Source organism: Suncus etruscus, chromosome 11, assembly GCF_024139225.1.
Source record: "Suncus etruscus isolate mSunEtr1 chromosome 11, mSunEtr1.pri.cur, whole genome shotgun sequence".
Lineage (NCBI taxonomy): Eukaryota > Metazoa > Chordata > Mammalia > Eulipotyphla > Soricidae > Suncus > Suncus etruscus.
The window spans coordinates 76809991-76835468 of NC_064858.1; the positions used below are offsets into that span (position 1 = coordinate 76809991).

Sequence of the window (25478 nt, forward strand, 5' to 3'; positions counted from 1 at the left end):
CTGATTCAGCATCTAATTTGGCTATCACTATCTCATTTTTGGCATTCATTTTATTTAGCAAGTCAATATCAGCAGGTGAAGCAGCTAGCACCAGTGGGGAGTGGTGAAACCCTAGCCTCAGGGTTTTGACTTAAGCAGAAATATTACCAGAAATGTTTTTTTCATCTGTTTTCCAGCTCTAGAGGCTATTTAGAAACAATAGGAGGCACTTCAGAATTAGTTGAAAGTATTTCAGAACATTTGGTGCAGTTTCAGGCTCACATTTTTCACATTTCACTATATATTACAAACTATAGTAACTACCAGAGCTCCAATGCATAAATTACTACATCATTATGTTTTATCTTGACTGTTGGAATAAAAAAGGTAGCAATATACATCGGAGATGTCTGGGTCCCTAAACCCAAAACCAAGTTGTTGTCAGAACTTTAAACCAAATAGAAGCAATTTAAAAATCCACTACAAAAAAAAAATTACTACAGAAAAATTCACTTAAGCAGCCACAAGACTATCCCACAGAACATCTCACCAGTAGTTGGTGGAGTCCCTACTCCAGGCGCCAAGTGTAGCGGTAGCCTCATGCCTTATCCCAGGGGATTGGAGGGATGTTGGTCTGGAAGCAAACACTGACACAGGAAATAATCCACACATGATTAAGGGGATAAAATAGGTTTGTGTATGAAAGTTTAATTTCATACACAAACCTTCGATTCCTAAGAAGCAGATAGCTCAGCGGTGGAAAAACTGAAGCCACAGTGGTTCCTTCCTTCCTTCCTTCCTTCCTTCCTTCCTTCCTTCCTTCCTTCCTTCCTTCCTTCCTTCCTTCCTTCCTTCCTTCCTTCCTTCCTTCCTTCCTTCCTTCCTTCCTTCCTTCCTTCCTTCCTTCCTTCCTTAACTGAAGCCACAGTGGTTCCTTCCTTCCTTCCTTCCTTCCTTCCTTCCTTCCTTCCTTCCTTCCTTCCTTCCTTCCTTCCTTCCTTCCTTCCTTCCTTCCTTCCTTCCTTCCTTCCTTCCTTCCTTCCTTCCTTCCTTCCTTCCTCCCTCCCTCCCTCCCTCCCTCCCCCCTCCCTCCCTCCCTCCCTCCCTCCCTCCCTCCCTTCCTCCCTCCCTCCCTCCCTCCCTCCCTCCCCCCTCCCTCCCTCCCTCCCTCCCTCCCTCCCTCCCCCCCTCCCTCCCTCCCTCCCCCCCTCCCTCCCCCCTCCCTCCCTCCCTCCCTTCCTCCTCCCTCCCTCCCTCCCTCCCTCTCTCTTCCCCCTCCCCCCCTCTCTCCCTCCCTCCCTCCCTCCTCCCTCTCTCTTCCCCCTCCCCCCCTCTCTCCCTCCCTCCCTCCCTTCCTGGTTTTTGGGCCACACCCAGTGACCTTCAGGGGTTATTCCTGGTTATGTGCTCAGAAATTGCTCCTGGCTTGGAGGACGTCGAGGTAGAACCCAGTTCCGTCCTGGGACAGACGCATGCAAGGCAAATGCCCTACCACTACGCTATCACTCTGGCCCCACAAGTAGTTTTTCCCTTATACCTGGTGTCTATTGGGAAGCGCAAGACCCTACTCTGGGGTGGAGAACAGGTAGGTTGAAAAGCCAGTCTAGAGGATACTTCCATTCAAAAGTGCTTCTGACCAAGCATATCCTGAATAGAATGGAAACCATTTAATCTAACACATGAACAGTAATTATCCTAAAACTACACAACCCTGGCGCCTGGAGTAGGGACTCCACCTACAACTGGTGAGATGTTCTGTGGGATAGTCCTGTGGCTGCTTAAGTGAATTTTTCTGCAGTGGATTTTTAAATTAGCTTCTATTTGGTTCAAAGTTCTAACAATGGCTTGCATTTTTAAATTAGCTTCTATTTGGTTCAAAGTTCTGACATGCCTTGCATGTGACCAACCTGGTCCCTGGCATCCCACAAAACAAAATGCAGTTTTTGTCAGTAAGGGTATTATAAGGGCCTTAGGAGCTTTATATCAGTAAAGAGAAGAGATTAGATATTTATTTTAGAAATAAAAAATAGTTTTGTATTCTGCCATATAATGTTTGATCAACAAGATTAAACTTCTTTGAGAATTCAATACATTTAGTAATTACAAGTCAGTAAGAGACTTGTTATAATAATGATAATGAGTCCATGTACAATAATTTCTTACAGTTGATTTAATAAAATTCCAGAAAGACATACAATCATACATGATGGTGTCTATTTTTGAGAGTTGTTGGAACATTTACAGGCCACATCCCACAATTAGAGCCTGGCAAGTTTCTGGATAACAGCATTTTGTACATCCCAGGTCCAGCAGAGCCACGCTCCTTCTCCTCTTCAGTGTTATTTTTGAAACTTCTGTATTCTTTATCAGTGGTCTGGTTCCTTGCATCTGAGACAGAATCTGACATGTCTTTTGGTTCTCTCCTTTCTGAATGAGCTACTGAAAACTTTCAGGTTCATAGGGAATAATGAACAAAAACAACTTGACTTGTTATTATTCAATAAATACTATAATCATGCCAAAAGAAGAGGTAGGGGCTGGCGAGGTGGTGCTAGAGGTAAGGTGTCTGCCTTGCAAGCGCTAGCCAAGGAAAGGACCACGGTTCGATCCCCTGGTGTCCCATATGGTCCCCCCAAGCCAGGGGCAATATCTGAGCGTGTAGCCAGGAATAACCCCTGAGCATCAAACGGGTGTGGCCCGAAAAACAACAACAACAAAACAAAAAACAAAAAACAAAAAAAAAGAAGAGGTAAATATTGGCCCATAGCTTTTTGTTTCTTCTGTTTGTTTTAGTGAAGGAGAGTGCTGAGGATTGCACTCAGGATCTTAAACATGCGAAGCATTTGTTCCACATGTGTGAACTATGTTCCTATCTCCTAACTCATAACTTATTTTTATTTTTTAATAAGTAAAGTTATTTATTTTTTTGTTTATGGGTTTTAGGCCATCCCAGTGATGCTCAGGGGTTACTCCTGGCTCTGTGCTCAGAAATCACTCCTGGCAAGAATCCGGGGACTATATGGGATGATGGGAATCGAACCCAGGTTGGTCCGGAACGGCTGCTGCTTGCAAGGCAAACGCCCTACCGCTCTGCTATTGCTCCAGCACTCTAACCCATGACTTTTTTTAAAACTTTATTTATTGATTTATTGATTGGTTTTGGGGCCACACCCAGTGCCACTCAGGGGTTACACCTGGCTGTGCACTCAGAAATCACCCTGGCAGCCTGGCGGACCATATGGGATGCCAGAAATCGAACTGGGTCCCTCCCAGGTCAGCTGCATACAAGGCAAATGCCACCCCACTGTTGTGCTATCTCCCTGGCCCCTAACCTATAACTTTTATTTATTATTTATTATTTATTTTTTGGGGGGGGTCACACCTGGAAGCACTCAGGGGTTACTCCTGATTCTACGCTCAGAAATTGCTCCTGGCAGGCTCAGGGGACCATATGGGATGCTGGGACTTGAACCACCGACCTTCTGCATGCAAGGCAAATGCCCCACCTTCATGCTATCTCTCCGGCCCCAACCCATCTTTTATAAACTCAGTATTTCACCTAAAAAAACCAGAAAGCTGCAAATAGTGAGATCTATTTATAGACGATTTTTACCCCAGTTTTTGGGCCACACCTGGCCATGCCCCTGGCTCTACACTCAGGAATCACTCCTGGTGATTCTGAAGGTTCTATATGGTGTGCCAGGGATCAAAGTGTAGTCCGCAGTATGCAAGGCAAGCACCCTGCCTACTGTACTGTCACTCCTGACCCGACACCATTTTATAGCAATGTGAAATTGTGATTTTATTTTTTTCATTTTTGGGGTCATACTCAGTGGTGTTCAGCACTTACTTCTTGCTCTGTGTTCACTTTTGAGATGCCAGGATTGAACCTGGGTTGACCACATGAAAATCAAGTTCCTTACTGCTATACTACTGCTCCAGCACCTGGATTACAATTTTGAAATTCTTTTTCTGTGAGTTGTATGATTTTGTCTATTATAATGAATAAGTAAAATATATAGATAAATGTTAACTGGGTTTCTTCTATTTAGTGAAGGTAAGGTACACCTGAAGAAGGGGGATGATTAGAATAAATTCTGTGGTAGTAAATTGAAATTGGAGGTAATAATAAGCACTCATTCGTTTTGTTGTTATTGTTTGGGTGGGTCAGTGCTCAGGTATTGAAACCTAGCTCAGAGCTTAGGAAACATTCCTGGAAATGCTTAGAGGACCATTTAGTTCCAGGAATCAGACACTGATCTCCCTCATGCAGGGCATATATTCTAAGCCTTTTGCTCTTACTCTAGCTCCTGAATTTAGTTTTTTAATTTGAATAGAAACATATTTGTTTGGGGCCGGAACAGTGGCTCAGCAGTAGGGCGTTTGCCTTGCACGCAGCTGGCCTAGGATGGACCACGTTTCGATCTCCAGGCGTCCCATATGGTCTCCCAAGCCAGGAGCAATTTCTGAACGCATCACCAGGAGTAACCTGGGTGTCACTGTATGTAGCCCAAAAACCAAAAGAAAAAAAGAAACATGTTTGTGTGACTATTTATATTTCTATTCCTTTACACCCTGAAAGAGAATAGGAGAAAGATACCTCAATAGAACTAATCACTCTAGGGGCCAGAGCAATGGTGTGGTGGGTAGGGCATTTGCCTTGCACACAGCTGTGCCAGATTCAATCCCCGGCATCTCGTATGGTCCCCTGAGCCTGCCAGGAGTGATTTCTGAGTGCAGAGCCAGGAATAACCCCTGAGTGCCCCGGGTGTGGTCCAAAAACAAAATGAAACTAAAAAGTAATCATTCTAAGAGTTTCATTTCTACTGTATTTACTCAAGTATAATGCGAAAAATTTTCTACCAAAAAAAGAAATCAAAGTTTGGGTGTGTGTTATAAACGGGGGTTGGGGTGGGGTGGCAGTGGCGGCTGGTCCAATGAGGGCTCAGGTGAATTTGTGAGTTCGCACTGTGCCTTTTCCGGGCTGTAGCCACGTACTGTACGTGAGGGTGAAGAAAAAAAAAAACCTTAAGAAACCTGGCCTATCTCTCGTGACATCCTGGGTTAAAACATCCTGGGAAGACATACCAAAAGAAATGATCATCAAGAGTTTTTTGAAGACTGGACAGCACAGAAGACGACCTGCTGTGGAATTCAGACTCAGAAGAAATCGAAGAAACTGGAGAAACAGATGTTCCTCCCAACTGGGACACTGATGAAAAATTAACTTCAGAAGAATGGGAACAACTCTTCAGTGTATCTTATGATGAATCTGACTTTGAAGCATTTTAAATAAATATTGCTATCGGTAATTTTATTTCGGTATTGTGTTTATACCAGTTTATATTGTCAATAAAAGATTTTTATCATGGCTGCACGTGTTCAACAACTTTTTTTGTCAATTACAATGCTTGGTGTGAAACAAAATTTTATACCGATTTTTAATTGAAAATTAATGGTGCGCGTTATACTCGAATAAATACGGTAAGTACCGTTCTCCATTAGGGGAGAATGGATTCAGGAATGTATACCTTTGGGTTGAGGGTAGTTCTTGGGCCACGCTTGACTGTGCTTAGGGTTTACTCCTGGCTCTGTACTCAGGGATTATTCATGGTGGGGCTCAAGGAGACCATATAGGATGCCAGCCTTGATTGTCTGTGCAAGGCAACTCCCCTATCCACAGTACTAGCACTTTGATTTTCATAGAGAAATGTCTAATAGCAGTGCTGGAGCAAGCATATACTGGAAGGTCTCCTCCCCCTCCCCTCAACTTTATTTAAACACCATGGTTTACAAAGCTGTTAATTGTACCGTTGTTTTGGGCATTCAGTATTTCAGCACCAATCCCACCACCAGTGTGACCTCCTCTCCACCAGTGTTCCCAATTATTCCCCACCAGCATTTCCCTTTAGTAGACAAAATAATTTCTTGTTACAACAAAATGGCCAATAGGAGTATTATAAAAAGTCTGTAAAAGAAAATGAAAGTTGCTATATTTCACAACTGTATTATTAAAGTCATTAAGAATTTACTGAGCTGGGCCCAGGGTGATAGCACAGCGATAGAGTACTTGCCTTGCACACACCTGACCTGTCCCAGAGAAGACTTGGGTTCAATCCCTGGGATCCTATGATTCCCTGAGCCTGCCAGGAGCGATTTCTGAGTACAGAGCCAGGAGTAACTCTGAGCTCTGCCAAGTGTGGCTCAAAAGCAAAAAAAAAAAAAAAAAAAAGAATTTACTGAGCTGTTTGTTGCTAGTCTAGCCTTTTATGGTGCTTTCACTTATTGAGCTTCGTGGACCACTATGCTACTTTCCCATATAATTTGCTATGTCCTTACTAGGCTTTTAGTATTGTGAAATTTGGAGATGTTGCATGGCTGCCGATGTGGCCATGCACTCCAGGAAAAGAATGACTAAAAGTTCTTTGGCTTGCCATCTCTTCCAAAATTAGTCGTGAAGCTGGGCCCATTGTAAGGTGTAGGTGAATATGCTGGGCCTTCCCGCAAAAATTAGGGAATGGAGACAGGCTGCCTGTTACTCCTGAAAAAGTCCCAGAGTTTTCAGCCCGAAGACCAGTGTATCTGAGAGTTTCATCTGCTTGGTTTCTCTTCTCATGATTAGTCATGAAGCTGTGAAGCTGAGCTGTTAATTGCCAGTGCTATAGGGTATGGGTGTGGCTGCTGGGGTTTTGTTAGGGTGGGGTTTTAACCCATCTCACCTCCTCAGAATGCCCCAGAGTTTTCAGCCCAAAGACCAGTGTACCTGAGAGTTTCAGATTTTGGTTTGGTTTCTCTTCCAAGTCATGGAACTAGGTGAAACTAGACAGTTGATATGCGAGAGGCCCAGAGAATCTTGCCAGAAAACAAGAAATCTTTTTTTGTTTGTTTGTTTGTTTTTGTTTTTGTTTTTGGGCCAAACCCTGTGACGCTCAGGAGTTACTCTTGGCTTGGGGGACCATATGTGATGCCGGGGAATTCTGGGGAATTGAACTGTGGTCCATCCTAGGTTAGTATGTGCAAGGCAGATGCCCTACCGCTTGCGCCACTGCTCCGACCCTAAGAAAATTTTTTAATGTTTGGAAATTATGTCAAAAGAACATATAAAAACCAGTTTAAAGGGACTTATATTGGTAAAATGTAAGCTAATAGGGGCATCAAATTAAGTGATGATAATAAAATAGTTGTGAAATAAAATGGAAATCAATGTGTCCATATTGGGGCCTGAGTAATAGTGGCTAAGATGGCCTGCCTTGTAATGTACAGTCATGAGTTCAGTCACTGGTGCTGACACATGTGGCAAACAAGGCCTTGGAAATTCTCCTTGGAGTCCCCAAGGTTGCAAGTGCTTTCTGGCTGCACCACAGGCATGTGTGTGAGAGCACTACAATTCAAAGATGTATAAGCACCATAGCTAAGAAGTGCAACTCCTGATGACCGCACCTGTGAACATCACAGTAATCCCTAGTGACTACTAAAACCAGAATATGCATGAGCATCACCACTAGTTTGGCCACCAGAAACTGTAGGCACACAAACAACTAAAGGGGATTCAGCCCTTAGCAGAAACCACAATTAACTCCTCCAGCATCATGACCACACCTATATGTATATGTGGTAAATCTCCAGTTTATCATAACAACAATGACAAAGGGGGGAATAAAATTTCATTAAGAACAATTGAGGTGGCGCTAGAGGTAAGGTGTCTGCCTTGCAAGCCTAGCCAAGGAAGGACTGCGACCACAGTTCGATCCCCCGGCGTCCCATATGGTCCCCCCAAGCCAGGGGCAATTTCTGAGCGCTTAGCCAGGAGTAACCCCTGAGCATCAAATGGGTGTGGCCCGAAAACAAAACAAAACAAACAAAGAAAAAGAACAATCGATATTTAGAAAATAATAGGTCCATTGGTAGGCTGGGGAGATGGCTCAAAGGCTGTCCAAAAGAATGTGAAACAGGTTCGATCTGCAGACACCATGTGGTCCCATGGCACCAACAGGTGTCACTCACCCACACACATAGGAGTAATATAATGTAACCATAGTAGTAATGATTGAGCTTACTAGTCATAAATGATTGCTAAAACTAGTAGGTAATAGTTTGAAGAATACCATTTACATGGGACCAGAATATTAGCACAGCAGGTAGGGCACTTGACTTGCATGCAGCCAATCCAAGTTTGATTTCCCAGCATCCTATGTGGTCTCCTGAGCCCTTCAGGAGTGATTCCTGATTATATTCCCGAGTGCAGAACCAGGAGTAACCACTGAGCACCTCCAGGTGAGGCCCCAAAACAAACAAAAAAATGAATAGGATTTACATTTTCTCAAATACTGTTAATTACAAAGGAAAGAAGAGCAGTTTAAAGTGCTTAACAAATTACCTGATGTCACCAAATGAGGCAGTGCATTAAATTTCTAGTAGACACTTCTAAAGCATTCCTACTGAAATGCAAAATCTGATTATGAGAAAATTGCAAATAGTGCAAAATTAAGGGCTTTTCTATAAAATAACTGGAAATATCAAGGTAATAGATAACAATTGAGAAAATGTTTCAGGTTATAGGACAGTTAAAAGGCATGGACAGGGTCAGAGAGGGAGTATGGGGAAGGCTTGATTGTCATGTTTGAAGCTGACTCTGGTTCAAATTTCCAGCAAACCATGTGGTTCCTCGAGCACAACCAGAAATGATCCTTGAACTCAGAATCAGAAGTGCTGAGTACAGGCCTCCTGCAAAGGGCACAAACTTGAAGTGGAACATGAGATTGCATTTAGGATTTTATATTAGGAAAAGGGAAGGCAGTCTGCAGTGTTCTATTGCTACAGTTGGCTAACTTGGAGTATGGGTTGTAAATTAGATAATCGATGTTTAATTTCTCAGTTTTGATCATTTTTCTTTCATTCTTACTGTGAATATTTGTTATTAATAGTAGCACAAATATATAAACTCGCTTATTTTAAATGAATGATGGTGCTTTCTTACAGTGACATACCAAGCAACCCATATAAAATGATGGCATAGATCTGTGTTCATACAGAAAAATGTTTATAGTTATATTAGTGCAGGTCTTTTGGTTATGAACAATTTAGGCTACCTCCATAGCTTGGGTAGGTCAGAGATGCAAAGTAGCAACCTAGATGCGTATAGAGAGGGAACGCATGTAGGGAGGGTTGGAGGAAATTACTTTGAAGGTCCTGGAGACTTTGCTTGACTTGGCTTTAGGACTGCAGTGTTGGCTGCCTGCCCCCCAAAAGGCCCTGGTTTTTCCAGAGCTTACAGGGATATACTTATATGACATTGTACAACAGGCCTTTAATGGGAGTTTGAGCCTCTCCTTGAGATAATGAGAGATTCCTTGCTGTGAACTAGGAATCCACTTCAGCTCTCTTCTACCTCCATAAGCTTTTATTGGTAAGAATTTCAAAAAGTAAAGCAGAATATAAAGACATAGTGCAATATGATCCTCTTTTGTAAAAATGTAGTTTGGTGGCTCAGAATCTGGAGTTCTGTTGAATATGTTTATTTTGAGATTCCTCTTCAAGCCTTGGAGAGCTGAAATCTTTTGAGGCCGATTTCCACTGAGTACAGAGCCAGATGCAGCCCCAAAAATCAAAATAATAATAATAATATAGTTGTTTCTGATAATTCTGTTTGCCTTTGTGTTGTAACAAACAATGTGAAGTAAACTTGTTTGCGCCCACAGAGGGCCAGCTAGTGTGGTGGATAGGAAATTGGGGACACTGGCCACATAATTACTACCTTGAAATGATTGTATTATGAACAGTTTGGTAAATCACATTGTGGTAAATAGGAAAAAAATGCAATGACCTTTTCCTTTTTTGTAATTGAGGCAGAGATTCATCAGTCAACTGAAGTATACACTCTAAAAGCTAGGAGCTAATTGGGCCAGAGAGATAGTTTAGAAACAGAGGCACTTCATTCTCATTTCCTGGCTCTGGTTCAGTTCCTCTGCTCTGCATATGATCCCCCCACCCCAACAGTGATCGCTCCTGAGCATAATGCTAAGAAGAGCCTCTTAGTGCCAGCATAGGGTTCCAATCTCTGCCCTTCCACCTGCCAAAGGTAATTAATACATGTAAATTAATGTAAATGTTTTGTTTTTCAGATATCCACACAGAAGCAGTTCAGGCTGCACTGGCAAAGCATAAAGAGCAAAAAATGGCTTTGCCCATGCCAACCAAAAGACGATCCACATTTGTCCAGTCTCCTGCAGATGCCTGCACACCTCCTGGTAGGTTTATCAAAACCTCTTCTCTCTGACAGTTGTTTTGTTGATGCTCCCGAAATAACCTACACTTTTTCTTTCCTAAGGAAGAAGCCAAAACTTTCTTCTTAGCATCAGAAGTAGATAGATAGACCTGGAAGAGGACAGATTTTTTTTTTTCCTGTTTTTGTTTTTGTTTTTGTGCCACACTCGGCGGTGCTCAGGGGTTACTCCTGGCTATCTGCTCAGAAATAGCTCCTGGCAGGCACGGGAGACCATATGGGACGCCGGGATTCGAACCAACCACCTTAGGTTCTGGGTCGGCTGCTTGCAAGGCAAACACCGCTGTGCTATCTCTCTGGCCCCAGATTTTTTTTCCTGCCACATAGAAAACAATAGGCAAAAATTAGTCTTAAGAGTACTATCTTTTTTGTTTTGTGGTTTGTTTTTGGTTTTGGTTTTGGTTTTTGGGTCACACGCAGCAGCGCTCAGGGGTTACTCCTGGCTCTATGCTCAGAAATCGCCCCCTGCAGGCTCGGGGGACCTTATGGGATGCCGGGATTCAAACCACTGTCCTGCATGCAAGGCAAACGCCTTACCGCTGTGCTGTCTCTCCGACCCCCAAGAGTAAAATTAATAAGACTTATTTTTTGTTCTGAATTTCTTGAATTTTCTTATTATAACTCCCAAACTCATGTAATCTTAAACACATATCGGCTACAGGCTAAGACTTAGGCTATAAGGCCAAAGAAATAGTGCAGGAGATATGGTGCTTGCATGGAGCTGACCCTAATTTCATCCTCAGCACCTCAAGCACCGTCACCTGAGAGACACCTGAGCTCATAACCGGAAAAAAGCCCTGAGCACCGCTAAATTGGGCCTAACTCTATCCCCATTCCTTAACCCCCCACCCCATACCTAAGAAATAAAATAAAACTTAGAGTATAAAACAATTCGGTGGTCTGAGGATATAGTACAAGGATTAGCTAATGACTGGGATCAATTGCTCCCTTTTTTTTTGGGAGGGGGGGAGTCACATCCAGCAGTGCTCAGGGGTTACTCTTGGCTCTCTATGTTTAGAAATCACTCCTGACAGGCTTGGGGGACCATATGGAATGCCAGGATTTGAACCACTGTCCTTCTGCATGCAATGCAATCGCCCTACATCCATGCTATCTCTTCAGCTCCAACTGCTCCATTTTTGACCCCCAGCACTACATGGGCTTGAGCAGCACCAGAGTGATCCGAGAAACCTTGTGGGCCCCAGCACCATAGGCTCTGAGCAGCATCACCTCCTATAGTCCTAACACTGAGCCACAGTCCAGTTGGCTGAGTATCACTGGGAACTGTGTCCCCTAATTTGTACTGGATAAATATATATATTTTAAACATTTATTTATTTAGGTTTTTGGGCCACACCCGGCAGCACTTAGGGGTTACTCCTGGCTTTGTGCTCAGAAATCACTCCTCGAAGGTTAAGGGAGCCATGTGGGATGCTGGAAATCAAACCCAGGTTTGTCCCTGGGGTCGGCTACATGCAAGGCAAATACCCTACTGCTGTACTATCACTCTGGCCCCTGGATAAATATTTTTATTCTTCCAAAATATTATGCTTTACATTTTTTCTTAATTTTTTTATTCCCAAGTTAGATGCTTTTATCTCTACTAGTCTTTAGAGTAAGTGAATCTGGGATAAAGTTTTGTTATTAAAGAGGATGGGAGAACAATTGTACAAAGTTATACTTGATCTGAAAAAAGTGATTGTGTGTTATGTATGCATGTTAATGTATTTTATATTTATGTAGTGTTAAGAATCTACTTTTTGTGTCTATGTGATGTCAGGGATCAAATTCAGGACTTTATATATGTGAAATATATACTCTGTCACATCTCCATTCCCAAGAATTCACTTTTGAATAGGGTCACAAGAATAGCAGGAACTAAGTGTCATCCTCCCTTCATTTTTACTGTTAATCCTCAGACATGGTATTCTTACTTTCCTTGAAAGTAAATTTAAGAATTATAATTTATATGTTAAGAACAACTCTAGTGGTCTTTTTTATTCAGAATCTTTTCCAAGGTGTTTAATTTTTAAAGCTCTCTCTAATCGTAAATATAAAGGAATTTCAGAGATGGTAGAGTGTCTGTCTCCTTACTTTCATATTACTGATAATGAAATCTTTGGGAAGGGGCAAAAGTCCTCCATACTGGGGCCGGAGAGATAGCACAGTGGTAGGGCGTTTGCCTTGCAAGTGGCCGATCCAGAACTGGTGTTGGTTCTAATCCCGGCATCCCATATGGTCCCCCGCGCCTGCCAGGAGTGATTTCTGAACACAAAGCCAGGGGTAAGCCTGAGCGCTGAGGGTGTGCCCCCCCAAAAAAAATTTCTCCATACTGTTTTGATATAAAGACTTTGGAGAGATTTCAAGTAAGATTACATTATTGTAGTTAACTTTTTCATAGTTGTCTAATAGTGCTTTTCCTACTGACCCTATTCTCAGTCTAGGTTTATGTTAATAATTTTCTCCCAGGTTTTACCTAATAATCAGAATTTGGAAAGTCTGGGGGCTCATTACTGTGTGTGCTTTTTTTTCCCTCTGCATCTGTGATGTCAGTATGTCTGAAAAAGAAACAGCTCTGTGGCTTCAAGTGTTTCTTAAATTGTAACACAGAATATCTCTAGCAGACCATCACAATAAGGCATTTTGTATCTACAAGCGTGCATACTTCAAGCCCACTCACACAAAATCTTGGATAGTTTCCCTTCTGCATTAGTGCTTCTAGACAAAGGGGGCCCTCAGTTTCGTAGCTAGTTCTTTTTTGGCAGATCCTGTTGCAGTGCAGCAAAGGGTTCAATTGTAATAAATGGCAAAGGGTAGAGAGCAGTAGCCTCACAGTTCTTAGAAACAATCCTGTCCTTATCTCTTATTGAAGAGACACAGCTTCCAAGTAACTAGTCTACTCTCATGACCTCAAATCAAATGTGAAAGTGCAGCAAAGGATCTTGAGAATGCTCAGAAGGAATGGAAACCTTCTTTATCACCCTTTTGCAAAAGTCAATGCCCAGGGGAAATTTACCAACTCTAAAATCAAATCAAGACTATTCATTGCTGAAAGAGACCCTAGTTTTTCAGCATTCATTATAGGCCTTTGTATTTACAAACACTGAGGTTCTGCCCTGCTATAGCCTTATTTATGAAGCAAACTGTTCCTATCACCTTATTTGTTTTCCACATGGAGTTTTTTTTTTTGGTGGGGGGGACCAGAGAGGTAGCACTGGTGGCTGGTCCTTGCTAAATCCCCCCCTTTTACCTTGAATTGTTTGGGCCCCTGAACACCACTAGGAAGTAACCATAGAGCCAGGAATAGCCCCCCAGTACCACTGAGTGCAGCCCAAACCCTCCCTACTGTGCCATCCCCAAATCACCTTACTTGTTCTAATAATTTCGTGATTGTAAAAATATACCCCTCTTTCCTAAAAGCTGTCCTTGATTAATAGAATCTCCATTTGTTGTTCTGTGAAGCCTTCCTGTGTTTTTAGGAAGAGGATTGCTATTCAGTAGAAATCTCTCTGTACTTGAGGAAACATTAAGAGCACCTTGATAGTGATTTCTCACTGTGTCCCCACATTGAGATAGATCTTGATTTTTTTCATTCAGCTATCAGCTCAAGCAGAACTCAGATCATGTGCTCATATATGAGGGAATGTGAGACTACTGTGTCATAAAGCTTCTGTTATCATCTTTCATTATAGGGGATGGTATACAGGGTTGTTCCCAGTGAGATTTGAATTCTGTTCTCTTTAGGTTGTGAGAGATACTGGCCAGGGACTTGACTGCCTTCTTCCAGGTGTGCTTTACTCCTCTACTACTGTCTCCCCAAACCTATTATACTTAACCCAGGGATGGCAGGAGGGTTTTTATTTGAAAAATTGCTGTTAGCTCCTGAAATACTGAAGCTTAGAAAAGTGCTTAAAGTCAAGAAAATTGACTTTAATTATTGCTGATTATAGACTTTTTAAAAATGAGGTTTGAAGCAGCTGTTAGAATGACTGCTAGGTTGAGATATAATTCAATTAGTATAATACATGACTGCCATGTGTGAGGCCATAGGTTCAATACCCAAATATCATAAGCTTGCTTGGCTAGAATAAAGTTTTATTGTAGATGTCTGTCTTTCTTAGGGCTCTTTGTATAACCAGGCAAAGAGATATTTACTTCTCTGGTCTGCTATATATGAAAATAATAGAGCAAAAAAAGAATATGATGCCTTGCACAGATAATAATATTATTATACCATTTTTAACTATTGATTGGTTTTTGGTCCCACCCAGGAGGGCGGGGATGGTGGGGGAGTGAGGGATATTGCTGGCTCTGCATTCAGAAATCGCCCCTGGCAGGCTGGAGACCATCTGGGATGCCAGGAATCAAACTGGGTACCTCCCAGGTCAGCTGCATGCAAGGCAAATGCCCTATAGCTGTGCTATCTCTTTGGCCCCAATAATATTATTATACTTTTTTTTATACTTTTAATATGCTCTAGTAATGCTTTATAGAGCTCAGTTCATCACACTGTGCTAATGACCAGCCTTGCCTCCTGTTCCTTCAAGCACTTGGAAATAGGAAGAGCAGATTTCATTAGAGATGAGGAAACAAATATGTTCAACAGGTTAATACTAAGATATTTGCCCAAAGTCAATGCCCTCTACCCTTTTCTTAGAATCAATGCCAGGGATTGAATCCAGTGTTTTATACATTCTAAATATACTTTCTGAGTATGTCCTTGTGCCCTCTTGATTCTGGCTAAAATGTCATAATTGGGAAATCTTTTGTTTTGTTTAGGGGCCAAACTTGGCAGTGCTCAGGGTTTACTCCTGACTCTGTGCTCAGGAATCACTGCTGGCAGGGTTGAGGTGCCAGGGACCTAATCTAAGTTGGCTACATGCAGGACAAGTGCCTACCCACTATATTATTGCTCCAATCTCTGGAAAATCTTTTCTTAAATAATTCCTATGTTAGTATGGAAGTAAAATGGGTGCTCCAAACAAATCAGTTATTACAACCTGAGAGTGTATAATCCTAAACACAGATTAGTCAGGTAATTTGAATTTAGTAGAAATTAGTTGTAGATAGCACAGCGGTGTTTGCCTTGCAAGCAGCTGGATGATCCCGGACCTAATGTGGTTGGTTCGAATCCCAGTGTCCCATATGGTCCCCCGTGCCTGCCAGGAGCTATTTCTGAGCAGATAGCCAGTAGTAGTAGTATGGTTTATGAACAATGACTGACAGTTAATTAGTAGGCAGTTTCTAACTGTGGAGTTAAATTGATAACAAAATTTCTCTTTACAAATGCTAGATAAACTGTAACCAACTAGAACAGTGTTTGAAGATTCATTTTAGATAGAATGATCATGGGGCTAGAGAGATAGTACAGCACTAGAGAGATAGTAGGGCACTTGCCTGACATATAGCCGATCCATGTTCAATATCTGGCACCCCATATGGTCCCCCTGAGCACCACAAGGATTAATTCCTAAGTGAAGAACCAAGAGTAACCCCTGAGCATCTCTGGATGTGGCCTGAAAGAAAAAAAAAGATAGATTAAATAAATGGAAAAAGGAAAAAAGATAGAATGACCCGGAATAATCTCAGTTTAAGTCTAACTCATGGATATTCTGTCAATTAGACTTCCATAGTGATTTTAGGCTCCCTTGTATACACAGACTATTGTAGTTCTGAAAGTCCCTAACCCTTGTCTGGTGAATCTCCCTCCCCCCCCCCCCCCCGTCTGGTGAATCTTTACCCACCTTGGTGGTTTTATGTTAGGTCAAGTTAAGAATTTGTAAGGTAGGTTTACAAGATAGGTTTACATTGGCCTGCTTCCAGAACGTACCTTTTGATCTTTTCTATATATGCTTTTACTTCTCTGCTATCACTTCGATCTCTAAATATTAACCTTCTGAAACTTTATACTCTTTTCCTGTGTACATAGAAATGCCCTTGGCCTCTTATTAAGGTATTACTGGAAGTCCTTAGTTCCCCCTGACTGACAGTTACAAGATAAAATATCGTTTTTCTGCATGACACTATCCCTTCCACTCTACTCAACTGAGAAACATTTTTCTACTCAACTGAGAAACATTTTTCTTCTGCACTGGAATTTCTTACACTAATTGCGCTTGTTTCATTTCCTTAATTTTGTGCATTGAAATTCCTACGTATTGTCACCTCCTGTTACCTAGCTTTGGTTATGTGACATGGTAGTCATTAGGATGAGTTTATCCTTTCAGTGAGTCTTGACTCACTTACTGTTCTAAACAGAACTACTTTTGTCTTTGGTATCTGAATCTTGCTGTCGATACTCTCTTCCCAGGGTCTTGTTTTACTTCAGGCAGTAGTGAATGACTGATTCTTAAGTGCTGCTATTTTGTGGCATCATGTTACCTCCAACAAAGCTTTTTGAATTTGTTTTTTCCCATCTTTAGTGAAATAAAACTGATATACATAATAAACAATATGTATTCAAAATGTGTGTTTTCTTAGTTTGGACTTAGTAAAACAAACCATCAACACAAGTAAGATAGTGAACTTATTCTATGTCTCAAAGTTCTTCATGATCCCTTTGTAATCTTAGGTTTCCCCATCCCTGTGAGGTGACCTGTTTTTTTGAAGTGTACATTAGTTTTTATTTTCTAGAATCCTATATAAATAAAACTATTGAGTTGTTCACCTATAGGACTTCTGCCACTCGGCATGATTACTTTGATCCATGCTGCTATGCCTGTCAGTAGGAGTACTTTTTTTTTTTAACTGGATTTATTTACTGATTCAAAGATTGATTGATTGGTTTCTGGGCCACACCCAGTGGCGCTCAAGGGTCATTCCTGGCTTCTGCACTCAGAAATCACCCCTGGCATGCTGGGGGACCATAAGGGATGGCGGGAACCGAACCAGGTTCCTCCTAGGTTGGCCACATGCAAGGCAAACAACCTACTGCTGTTCTATTTCTCTGGCCCCCAGGACTACTACCTTCCTGTTCTTACTGAGTACTGTCCCATTATAACCAGTACTACAATTTATTTATTGAGTTGTTCATGGACATTTGAATTGTTTTCCAGATTTTACTATTATATAGAAGCTCCTCTGAATATTCATGAAGCAAGTAAGACTTTAAATAAATACATTGTTTTATTTCTCTTGAATGCCCAGGATTGGAATAGATAGGTGATAGTCATGTCTAAAATTTTCAAATAAGAATTTTTATTTATAGGGGCCGGAGCAGTGGTGCAAGCAGTAAGGCATCTTATCTGCCTTGCCCACACTAGCCTAGGACGGACCACAGTTCAATCCACCATCGTCCCATATGGTCCTCCAAGCAAGGAGCAATTTCTGAGCACATAGCCTGAGCGTCACAGGGTGTGGCCCCCTCAAAAAAAAAAAAGAATTTTTATTTAGAGTATTTACATTAAGAAAACATGAATCAAAAAAAAAAAAAAGAAAACATGAATCAGTCTATTCATGGCTATAAACTAAAAGTGTTGTAGCAATTAAGAGCAATTTCCTTCTGAAAATGGGTAAGCTAATTGTTTATTTTTCCTAATCATTATAAATGAATTTTAGACTTCTGGTAATCACTATTAAATAATGCCATGTTGGGCTGGAGAGATAGCATGGAGGTAGGGCATTTGCCTTACATGCAGAAGGACAGTAGTTCGAATCCTGGCATCCCATATGGTCCCCCAAGCCTGCCAGGAGCAATTTCTGAGTGTAGAGCCAGGAGTAAACCATGAGTGCTGCCAGGTGTGACCCCCCCCCCCCAAAAAAAAAAGCCTAAATAATGCCATGTTAAACTCACATCAGTTACAAACTAATAGCAAACCAGGTGTAGGTTTTACAAAGATGAGATAGGTGGTTTGAGCCATTCCTCTGAGATGTGTTCAAGGAACCATCAGTGTCAGTGACTGCAGAAGATTTGACCACATGCTAGGAAAGCACCTTAAACCACAGTACTTTCTTCATCCCCCAAGTCAGATTTTTTTTTTTTTTTTTTGGTTTTTGGGCCACACCTGGTGACGCTCGGGTTACTCCTGGTTATGTACTCAGAAGTCGCTCCTGGCTTGGACCAGATGGGACGCCGGGGGATCAAACCGCAGTTCGTCCTAGGTAGCGCTGGCAAGACAGACACCTTATCTCTAGTGCCACCTGCCAGCCCCTAAATCAGATTTTTAAATGGGTTTATATTGTATAGACCTATTATATCCATTTATAGAAGAGCTTAGAAAATGGACTTAGAGTCTGGAGATTTTGTTGGGTGTTTGTCCTGCATGAAGCTGCTCTCTTGTATCCTGACACAGAGCCAGGTATAAGTTCTGAGTGCTGCTGGATGAACTACCCCCCCAAAAGAATGAAAGCAGACTTTGTTCTTTTATGTTTAGTATTCGTGTTTAGTATTATGTTTAGTGTTCATAGCACTTCTACATGACAGTTTTTGTTGTAAAACAAAACAGCTCACAAATAATCATAATCAGGGCTGGAGTGATAGTACAGCAGGAAGGGTGTTTGCCTTGCACACGACCAACCCAGGTTTGATCCCCAGCAATATATGGTCCCTCAAGCACCATCAGGAGCCACCTTTAGCTCAGAGCCAGGAGTAACCCCTGAGCTAGCTGGGCGTGGACCCAAAACAAACAAAAAGGCAAATAAAAAAACATAAGCACCTTTAAGATTTGCTTGATTTACAGTTTTGGTCTGTGAGCTACTTTGGGGCAGGTTTTATTCCAGAAAGAGAAGGGAGCTAATACTTAATGGCCAGCTGGTAGAAATTACTGCTCAGGGTGCTATCTGTACATTGTCTTGATTTTTATAGGCCCCTTTTGTAGTTAGAACAAAGAGATTTGCTTAGCATATTTTCTGTGGCTCTTGCAACCCAGTACTCTTTCCACAGCCTCTTTGTTCATTGCTACCAATTTTGTATCTGTCACTGCAACTACTCACATTTTTAGATCTTCAGATTTGCCTTGCTTTGAGCTCTTTGCAGCTTTGTCGCATGTTTTCTCTCTCTAACTTTTCACTCTGCCATCTTTATGCCCCTCATTACTAATTCCTTTTACTCTTCTTACCATGGTTTAGATCGCAAGTCCTTGGGTACTTCCCCTGCACTCCTGTAAGATTCTAAAGTCATTTCAGAGCAAGAACTGATTCATCTTTTTCGGGGGAGAAGGGGATTGTGCCACACCTGGTGGTGGCCAGAGGTACTGCTGTGCTCTGTGCTCTGAAATCGCTCCTGGCAGGATCGGGGGCCATATGGGGTACCGGGCATCAAACCCGGTCGGTCCCAGGTCAGCCATATTCAAGGTAAATACCCTACCTGCTGTGCTATTGCTCCGGCCTAAACTGTATCATCTTGCTTATTATTAAATTCCTATTGTTGTAAAGGTTGGCATTGATAAATAGGTGAACAAGCTAGCAGCCTTCTCAAGTAGGTAATTTTAATCCTCATGTCACATAGCTTGTAAGTAGTGGACCCATATTTCAAATGTAGATGGACATTAAGGCCTTTTTCCCTCAGTTACTTTTCCAAGCAATCATATGCCAAGTCACCAAACACTCAATTACTAGCGCAGATGAAGTAATTGAATTGAAAAAAATACACCCAATTATATAATTGATTCAATAGAGAACATAATTGAAGCCATTTTTTATAAACCTACTAATAAAAATAGTGGCTTTACTGTCTCTTGAAATTGTTTTATTCTAACTTACATAAATTAAAGGAAATGATGCTGCACAGATCACATGGATTCTGTGAGAGTCAGAAAATACATATCCCAAGAGTCAGATTTACTTGAAAGCCACCCTCCTTCTTTATGATATACTTGAAAAGACAGATATCTGTCTCCAAAGACAGGGGTAAAAGTTTCTGAAATTTTATAATACAGTCTTTTAAATAAAAGGTCACAGATGCACTGTTAATTATTTTGGACCACACTGGTAGTGACCAGAGGTTACTCCTGGCTCTGCATTCAGGGATCACTCCTGGTCAGCCTTAGAGGACCATATTATATGCTGAGGCTAGAACCCAGTTCATCCATATGCAAGCCAAGTACTATCCCTGCTGTATCATTTCTCTAGCTCTTTATTTTCTTTAAAATACTTTTGTTTTTGGGTCACACCCGGCAGTGCTCAGGGGTTACTCCTGGCTCTACGCTCAGAAATCGCTCCTGACAGGCTCAGGGAACCATATGGGATGCTAAGATTCGAACCACCGTCCTTCTGCATGTAAGGCAAATGCCTTACCTCCATGCTATCTCTCTGGCCCCTAAAATACATTTTTTAAAAAATAATTTTTGTTGTGACCAAGGTGAATTACAAGTCTTTCACAGTTATACTTAAGATACATAGTGACAGTGAATTAGGGCATTTCCCACCACCGTTGTTGACCACCCTCCACCCCTATTCCCTGCATGCATCCCAAACCTCCATCCTTTGCCCCCTGGACTGCTAACTTTTGGGTATAGTTTGTTGTAGATTGGGTTCTTGATTCTATTGTTGTTGACTTTGGGTTGGGTATAAAATACCTTTTTAAAGGTCTCTTTTACCTTTCAAAGAACCTCCTGCTTTATCAAACCTTTGGGGGCTAGACACTTTCTGCCCCTTACCTTCTCAGGGTCTTTGCTTTATTTAGAAGTCTTTGTTTTGACTTCCTTCAGAACCCTTTTCTTTATGTCTATAGCATTCCTGTGGGGCTTTGTCTTCTACACTAGACTAGGTCTTTTTTAGGATGCTTGTAGACTCAGAAGGACTTATACAGATTAGAATCCTTGAAACCTAACAGATCCCAACACTCAGTACAGGTTTTTTTGCATTGTAATAAACAGAACAGTGGTCTTGACTCTCCTGTCTGCTTCACTGTAAGATAATAAGTTGGAGGTAGGTCAGAGTAAGAAGCAAGGATATAGTCATTATTTGTAGTTTTCTCTTGCTGGGCTCTGTAAAATATAACTCTTAGATCAAAGAGTTAGTCTTACATGTTTCAGACTTCCACTGTTGGGTGCTTGCAGTATTCTAGCAAGTTAATCACATAGACCTACCTTCCTTTTAATTTTTGCAAGTTAGAGAAACATGTTTGACAGAAATAATTTTTTAAAAATTGAGTGAAAGTTGGTTCATAAATCAAAAGTTATCCCCCCTCCCCAGTCATTTAGAAGATTCCACATCAGACCTTTAACTTGAATGCCTTGTTAGCTTAGATGCTTGGAATATATCCCTACTCCTGCTTCTCATCTATTCTATATTTGGTTAAACTTTTCTTTAAAAATACTTTTTTCAGCATGCATTTCTAATTTAAACCTTGTTTTCCTGAAGTCAGAGCCAGGCTAAATACAGACATCAGTGACTTTCTCACCATTCTCTCCAACTGAGAACTGAAAGAAGTACAGATCTGCGCCTTCTGCCATGTTTGGATAGCTTACCTGTACCCTCTAACTGGCCTTTCTATTAAAACCAAGAAAGCCTCTAGACTTAAGCCTTTATTCTTATCAGTAGCCCAGCACTAGTTCACTGGTACTTAATTTATTAGTTATAAATATAAGTTTTTATATATCTGTATCAAAGATAACTTTCTTTAATGTCCTAATAAGTGCTTGTCAGAATAAAAATTGGATCCTATCAAATAATTTGCTGATATTAATACAGATATATAAGCACATATTATTTGAACATAAATGGATAAGAAACTTAGCTAGTTCAGAAACAGAGAAGTGAGTGAAGTATATGTGTTCTTAAAGGATTTTAAAATTAACTTTAAATTACCTACAGTTTAGGCTATTTTACTTTTCCAAACTTGGTCCATGGCCCTTCCTTGAGATGCTTGACATAGCTTACATATTGAAGCTACCTTAAGTATGCGAATGTTTTGCTGGTGTTAGAATTGTATGTGTGATCAGTAAGCAAGAACCTAAAAGGTCTCATTTTTAGGCAGGATGGAGAATTTCTTTTTTTCTAATTCCACACAGACACGTCTTCTGCCTCTGAGGATGAGGGTTCTCTAAGACGCCAAGCTGCACTCTCTGCTGCCTTGCAACAGAGCTTACAGAATGCTGAGTCCTGGATCAACCGTTCCATTCAGGGATCGTCCACTTCTTCATCCGCATCTTCTACGCTGTCCCATGGAGAGGTCAAAGGAACCAGTGGGTCTCTAGCTGATGTATTTGCCAATACTCGAATAGGTAGGAGCTGGTTCTATCCACAAAGCTCAAATATGTTCCATTTTAGCTCCCTGTATTCAGGAAGGATTTTATGAATGGTATCGATTTTTTCAGTGACATAAAAAAGAGTCAGAAAGATCCTAAAAAATGAGAAAGAACATAAATGTTTCATACTATTGATAAATCAAAAAACAGGAAATTTTCTAAAAAGTCAAAAAGAACACCAACCTGATTATTGATGAGGCAAATAAGGAAACACCAGCAATACATTTGGAATCAAAGGTATCATCTGCTTAATTGGTGCACCTGAAGCCATAGCTATTTCCATCAGCAATACTCAAGCTGCAAGATATAATACCAGTCTTAGCATGGATTTATCCTTGTTGAAGAATATTTCATGTGTTAAAAGATGTCAAAATATGTAACTCGCTAATATATAACATGTTTTTTCCAGCCTCTCAAACAAAACCACATGAAACCTAAGCAAATTCTGCACAGACAAATATGTGTGGGACCCTGTTACTTTTTGCTTAAAGACTGGGTTTATTGTCATTGCTGCTGTGTTATTGCAACTACTGGAGTGTGCTGGCTGATGATGTTGATACTTCGAGCTGCTCTCTGCTGCCAATTTCTCCTTTATGGAGTTTAGCTTTTTTTTTTTTTTTTTTTTTTTTTGCTTGCTTCTGCTTTATGTCTATATGTATATGTGTGTTTTGAAAGTTTGTGACATCTGCAGGTAAAGATAACAGGCCAGATATCTATATTTCTTATTTGGTTGGTCCATATCATACTGAGTAACATATTTGATTATATTTGTGATACTTCTTTATATTTTTCCCTCAGCAATCTCAGTTGCATTTTGATGTCTTAATTTTCTTATCAGTGAACTAACTTTCTCTGTTACCTTGAATTTCTTTTTCTTCTTTTTTAGTTTTTGGGTCACACCCAGTGGTGCTCAGGGGTTCCTTCTGGTTCTGCAGTCAGAAATGGCCCCTGGCAGCCGCAGGGGACCATATGGAATTCGGGGAATTGAACCACCGTTTGTCCTGGGTTGGCTGCATGCAAGGCAAATGCACTACTGCTGTGCTATCTCTCCGTCTGTTTACCTTGAAATTCTATCTTGATTTTGTTGAGTGACATTTGAAGATAAAAATGTGAAAAATTTTCAGCTTAACTATGTAATGTAATTTTTATTTTTATTGTTTTTATTCCCCCCATTTCCAATCATATAATTTTTAAAAGAAAATAGCTAATTGAGGATAAGATTACCATGTTAAAAAATCCAGGTGGCAGCATCTGATAGGTGGTTTTTCCCTTAGTTCTGTACTTGACTAAACTTCCACAACAGCTACAAATGAGCATATTTATCTTTTTCTATGTGGGAGGAGAAAGAACAGTCAAGTTTGATTTCCATTTGTCTAAAAATGAACAATTTTATTTGGTAACTATATTATACTAAAACTAGTTCACTTTATTTGAACTTTTAACTACTTCAGCTTGGATTTTTTATAGTACTGTGAAAAGGTATCATTTTATAGACGGATAAAAATCATTTTCTCCAACAATATTGCCTTTCAAGTGTTCGTTATGACAGAAGGAAGTAATTCATGTTCTTAATCAGAAATTTGAAAATATAGGCCAAAGCTTTAATACAGAGTATAGGATTTTTGCATTGCATGTTGCCAGCTTTGATCTCTGACATCCCATATGATCCCCTGAGCCTGATAGGAGTAATTCCTGAGCATTGTCCAGTGTGGCCCAAAAACCCAAAAGAAAAAAAGAAAATGAAAAATATGAACAATAACTTATGAATTTACTTTCTGTAATAACACTGAAAGTATATCCTTCTAGACTTTATATGTAAATAAAGGGGTGGGTTTTATTTGACAGAAATAAAAGTGTACTAGAGATAGTATTCACAACTTTTTCTAACAGTTTATCAAAAAGTATTTTTATATCAATGTAAAATCATACTAATATTTTTATCATCTTAAAATGTGACAGTGTATGTCTCTGTTCCTGTTTAAGCATTTTCCTATTTGGACATTTGAGGTGTATCCAGCATTTTTGCTATTACAAAAACTGCTGGAATGAACATCTTTGAATACACTACTTGGTACATTTGTCTGATTGATTCCTTCAGAAATATTTCTATTAAAATTAGTAGAATTTCTGGGTCAAATAAATACATATTTTAAATGTTTTTTTAAATATCCCACACAAGAATATGGTACAATATACTTATTCAGGTTTACTTATTTACTTAGTGGGTTTTGAGGCCATGCCTAGTAGTGCTCAAGGGTTACTTCTGCCTCTGTCCTCAGAAGTAACCTCTGGCAGTGCTAAGGAGTTGGTATGTAGTGTAGGGATTGAGCCAAATTTGACTGTTTAAAAGACAGTGCCTTATCTTCTGTACCATCTATCCAGCCCCTTCATAAACCTTCCTTCCTCCCCCCTTCCCCCCCTCTTTCTTCTATTACTCACTTCCTTACTCACTCACTCACTTATCTTCCTTCCTTCCTTCCTTCCTTCCTTCCTTCCTTCCTTCCTTCCTTCCTTCCTTCCTTCCTTCCTTCCTTCCTTCCTTCCTTCCTTCCTTCCTTCCTTCCTTCCTTCCTTCCTCTTCTTCCTTTTCCTCCTTCCCACCTCCCTTCTACTTCATCCTTCCCCTATCTTCCTTCTCTCCTTTCTTCTCTTTCCTTCTTCCCTTTTCTTCTACTTCCACCTTTTATGTTAAGTACACTCCAGTTACTTTGTATTATTTTATAAAAATAAATAGATTTTATAGGACCAGAGGGCTAGCACAGGAGGGTAAGATGCTTGCCTTGCACATGACCAAACCAAGTTAGATTCCCTAGCACCACATATGATCCTTTATGATCCATCACAACTAGGAGTGATGCCTGAACTCCCTTGGGTATCACCCAAATACAACACTCTCATATACGATCGCATTAAAATTAATGGACTTTATAATGTAAACTTTTTTGTCTCTCTGGAAAAGATGCTATTTTTTTTCTCCATGGAAGAAAAAACATAAGCCAACGAACATTAAGAATTGTTTAAGGGGGGCC

The 25478-nt window shown here is 40.7% G+C and overlaps 1 protein-coding gene across 1 annotated transcript in view; it reads left to right on the forward strand.

Annotated features, from left to right (window-relative positions):
* DIP2B (disco interacting protein 2 homolog B) overlaps window positions 1–25478 on the forward strand; it is a 262889-nt gene that overhangs the window by 151205 nt on the left and 86206 nt on the right. The window contains exons 4-5 of the mRNA XM_049783348.1: window positions 10101–10226; window positions 22213–22425. Of these exons, the coding sequence (XP_049639305.1) occupies window positions 10101–10226; window positions 22213–22425 (339 nt within the window). The remainder of the gene's footprint in view (window positions 1–10100; window positions 10227–22212; window positions 22426–25478) is intronic.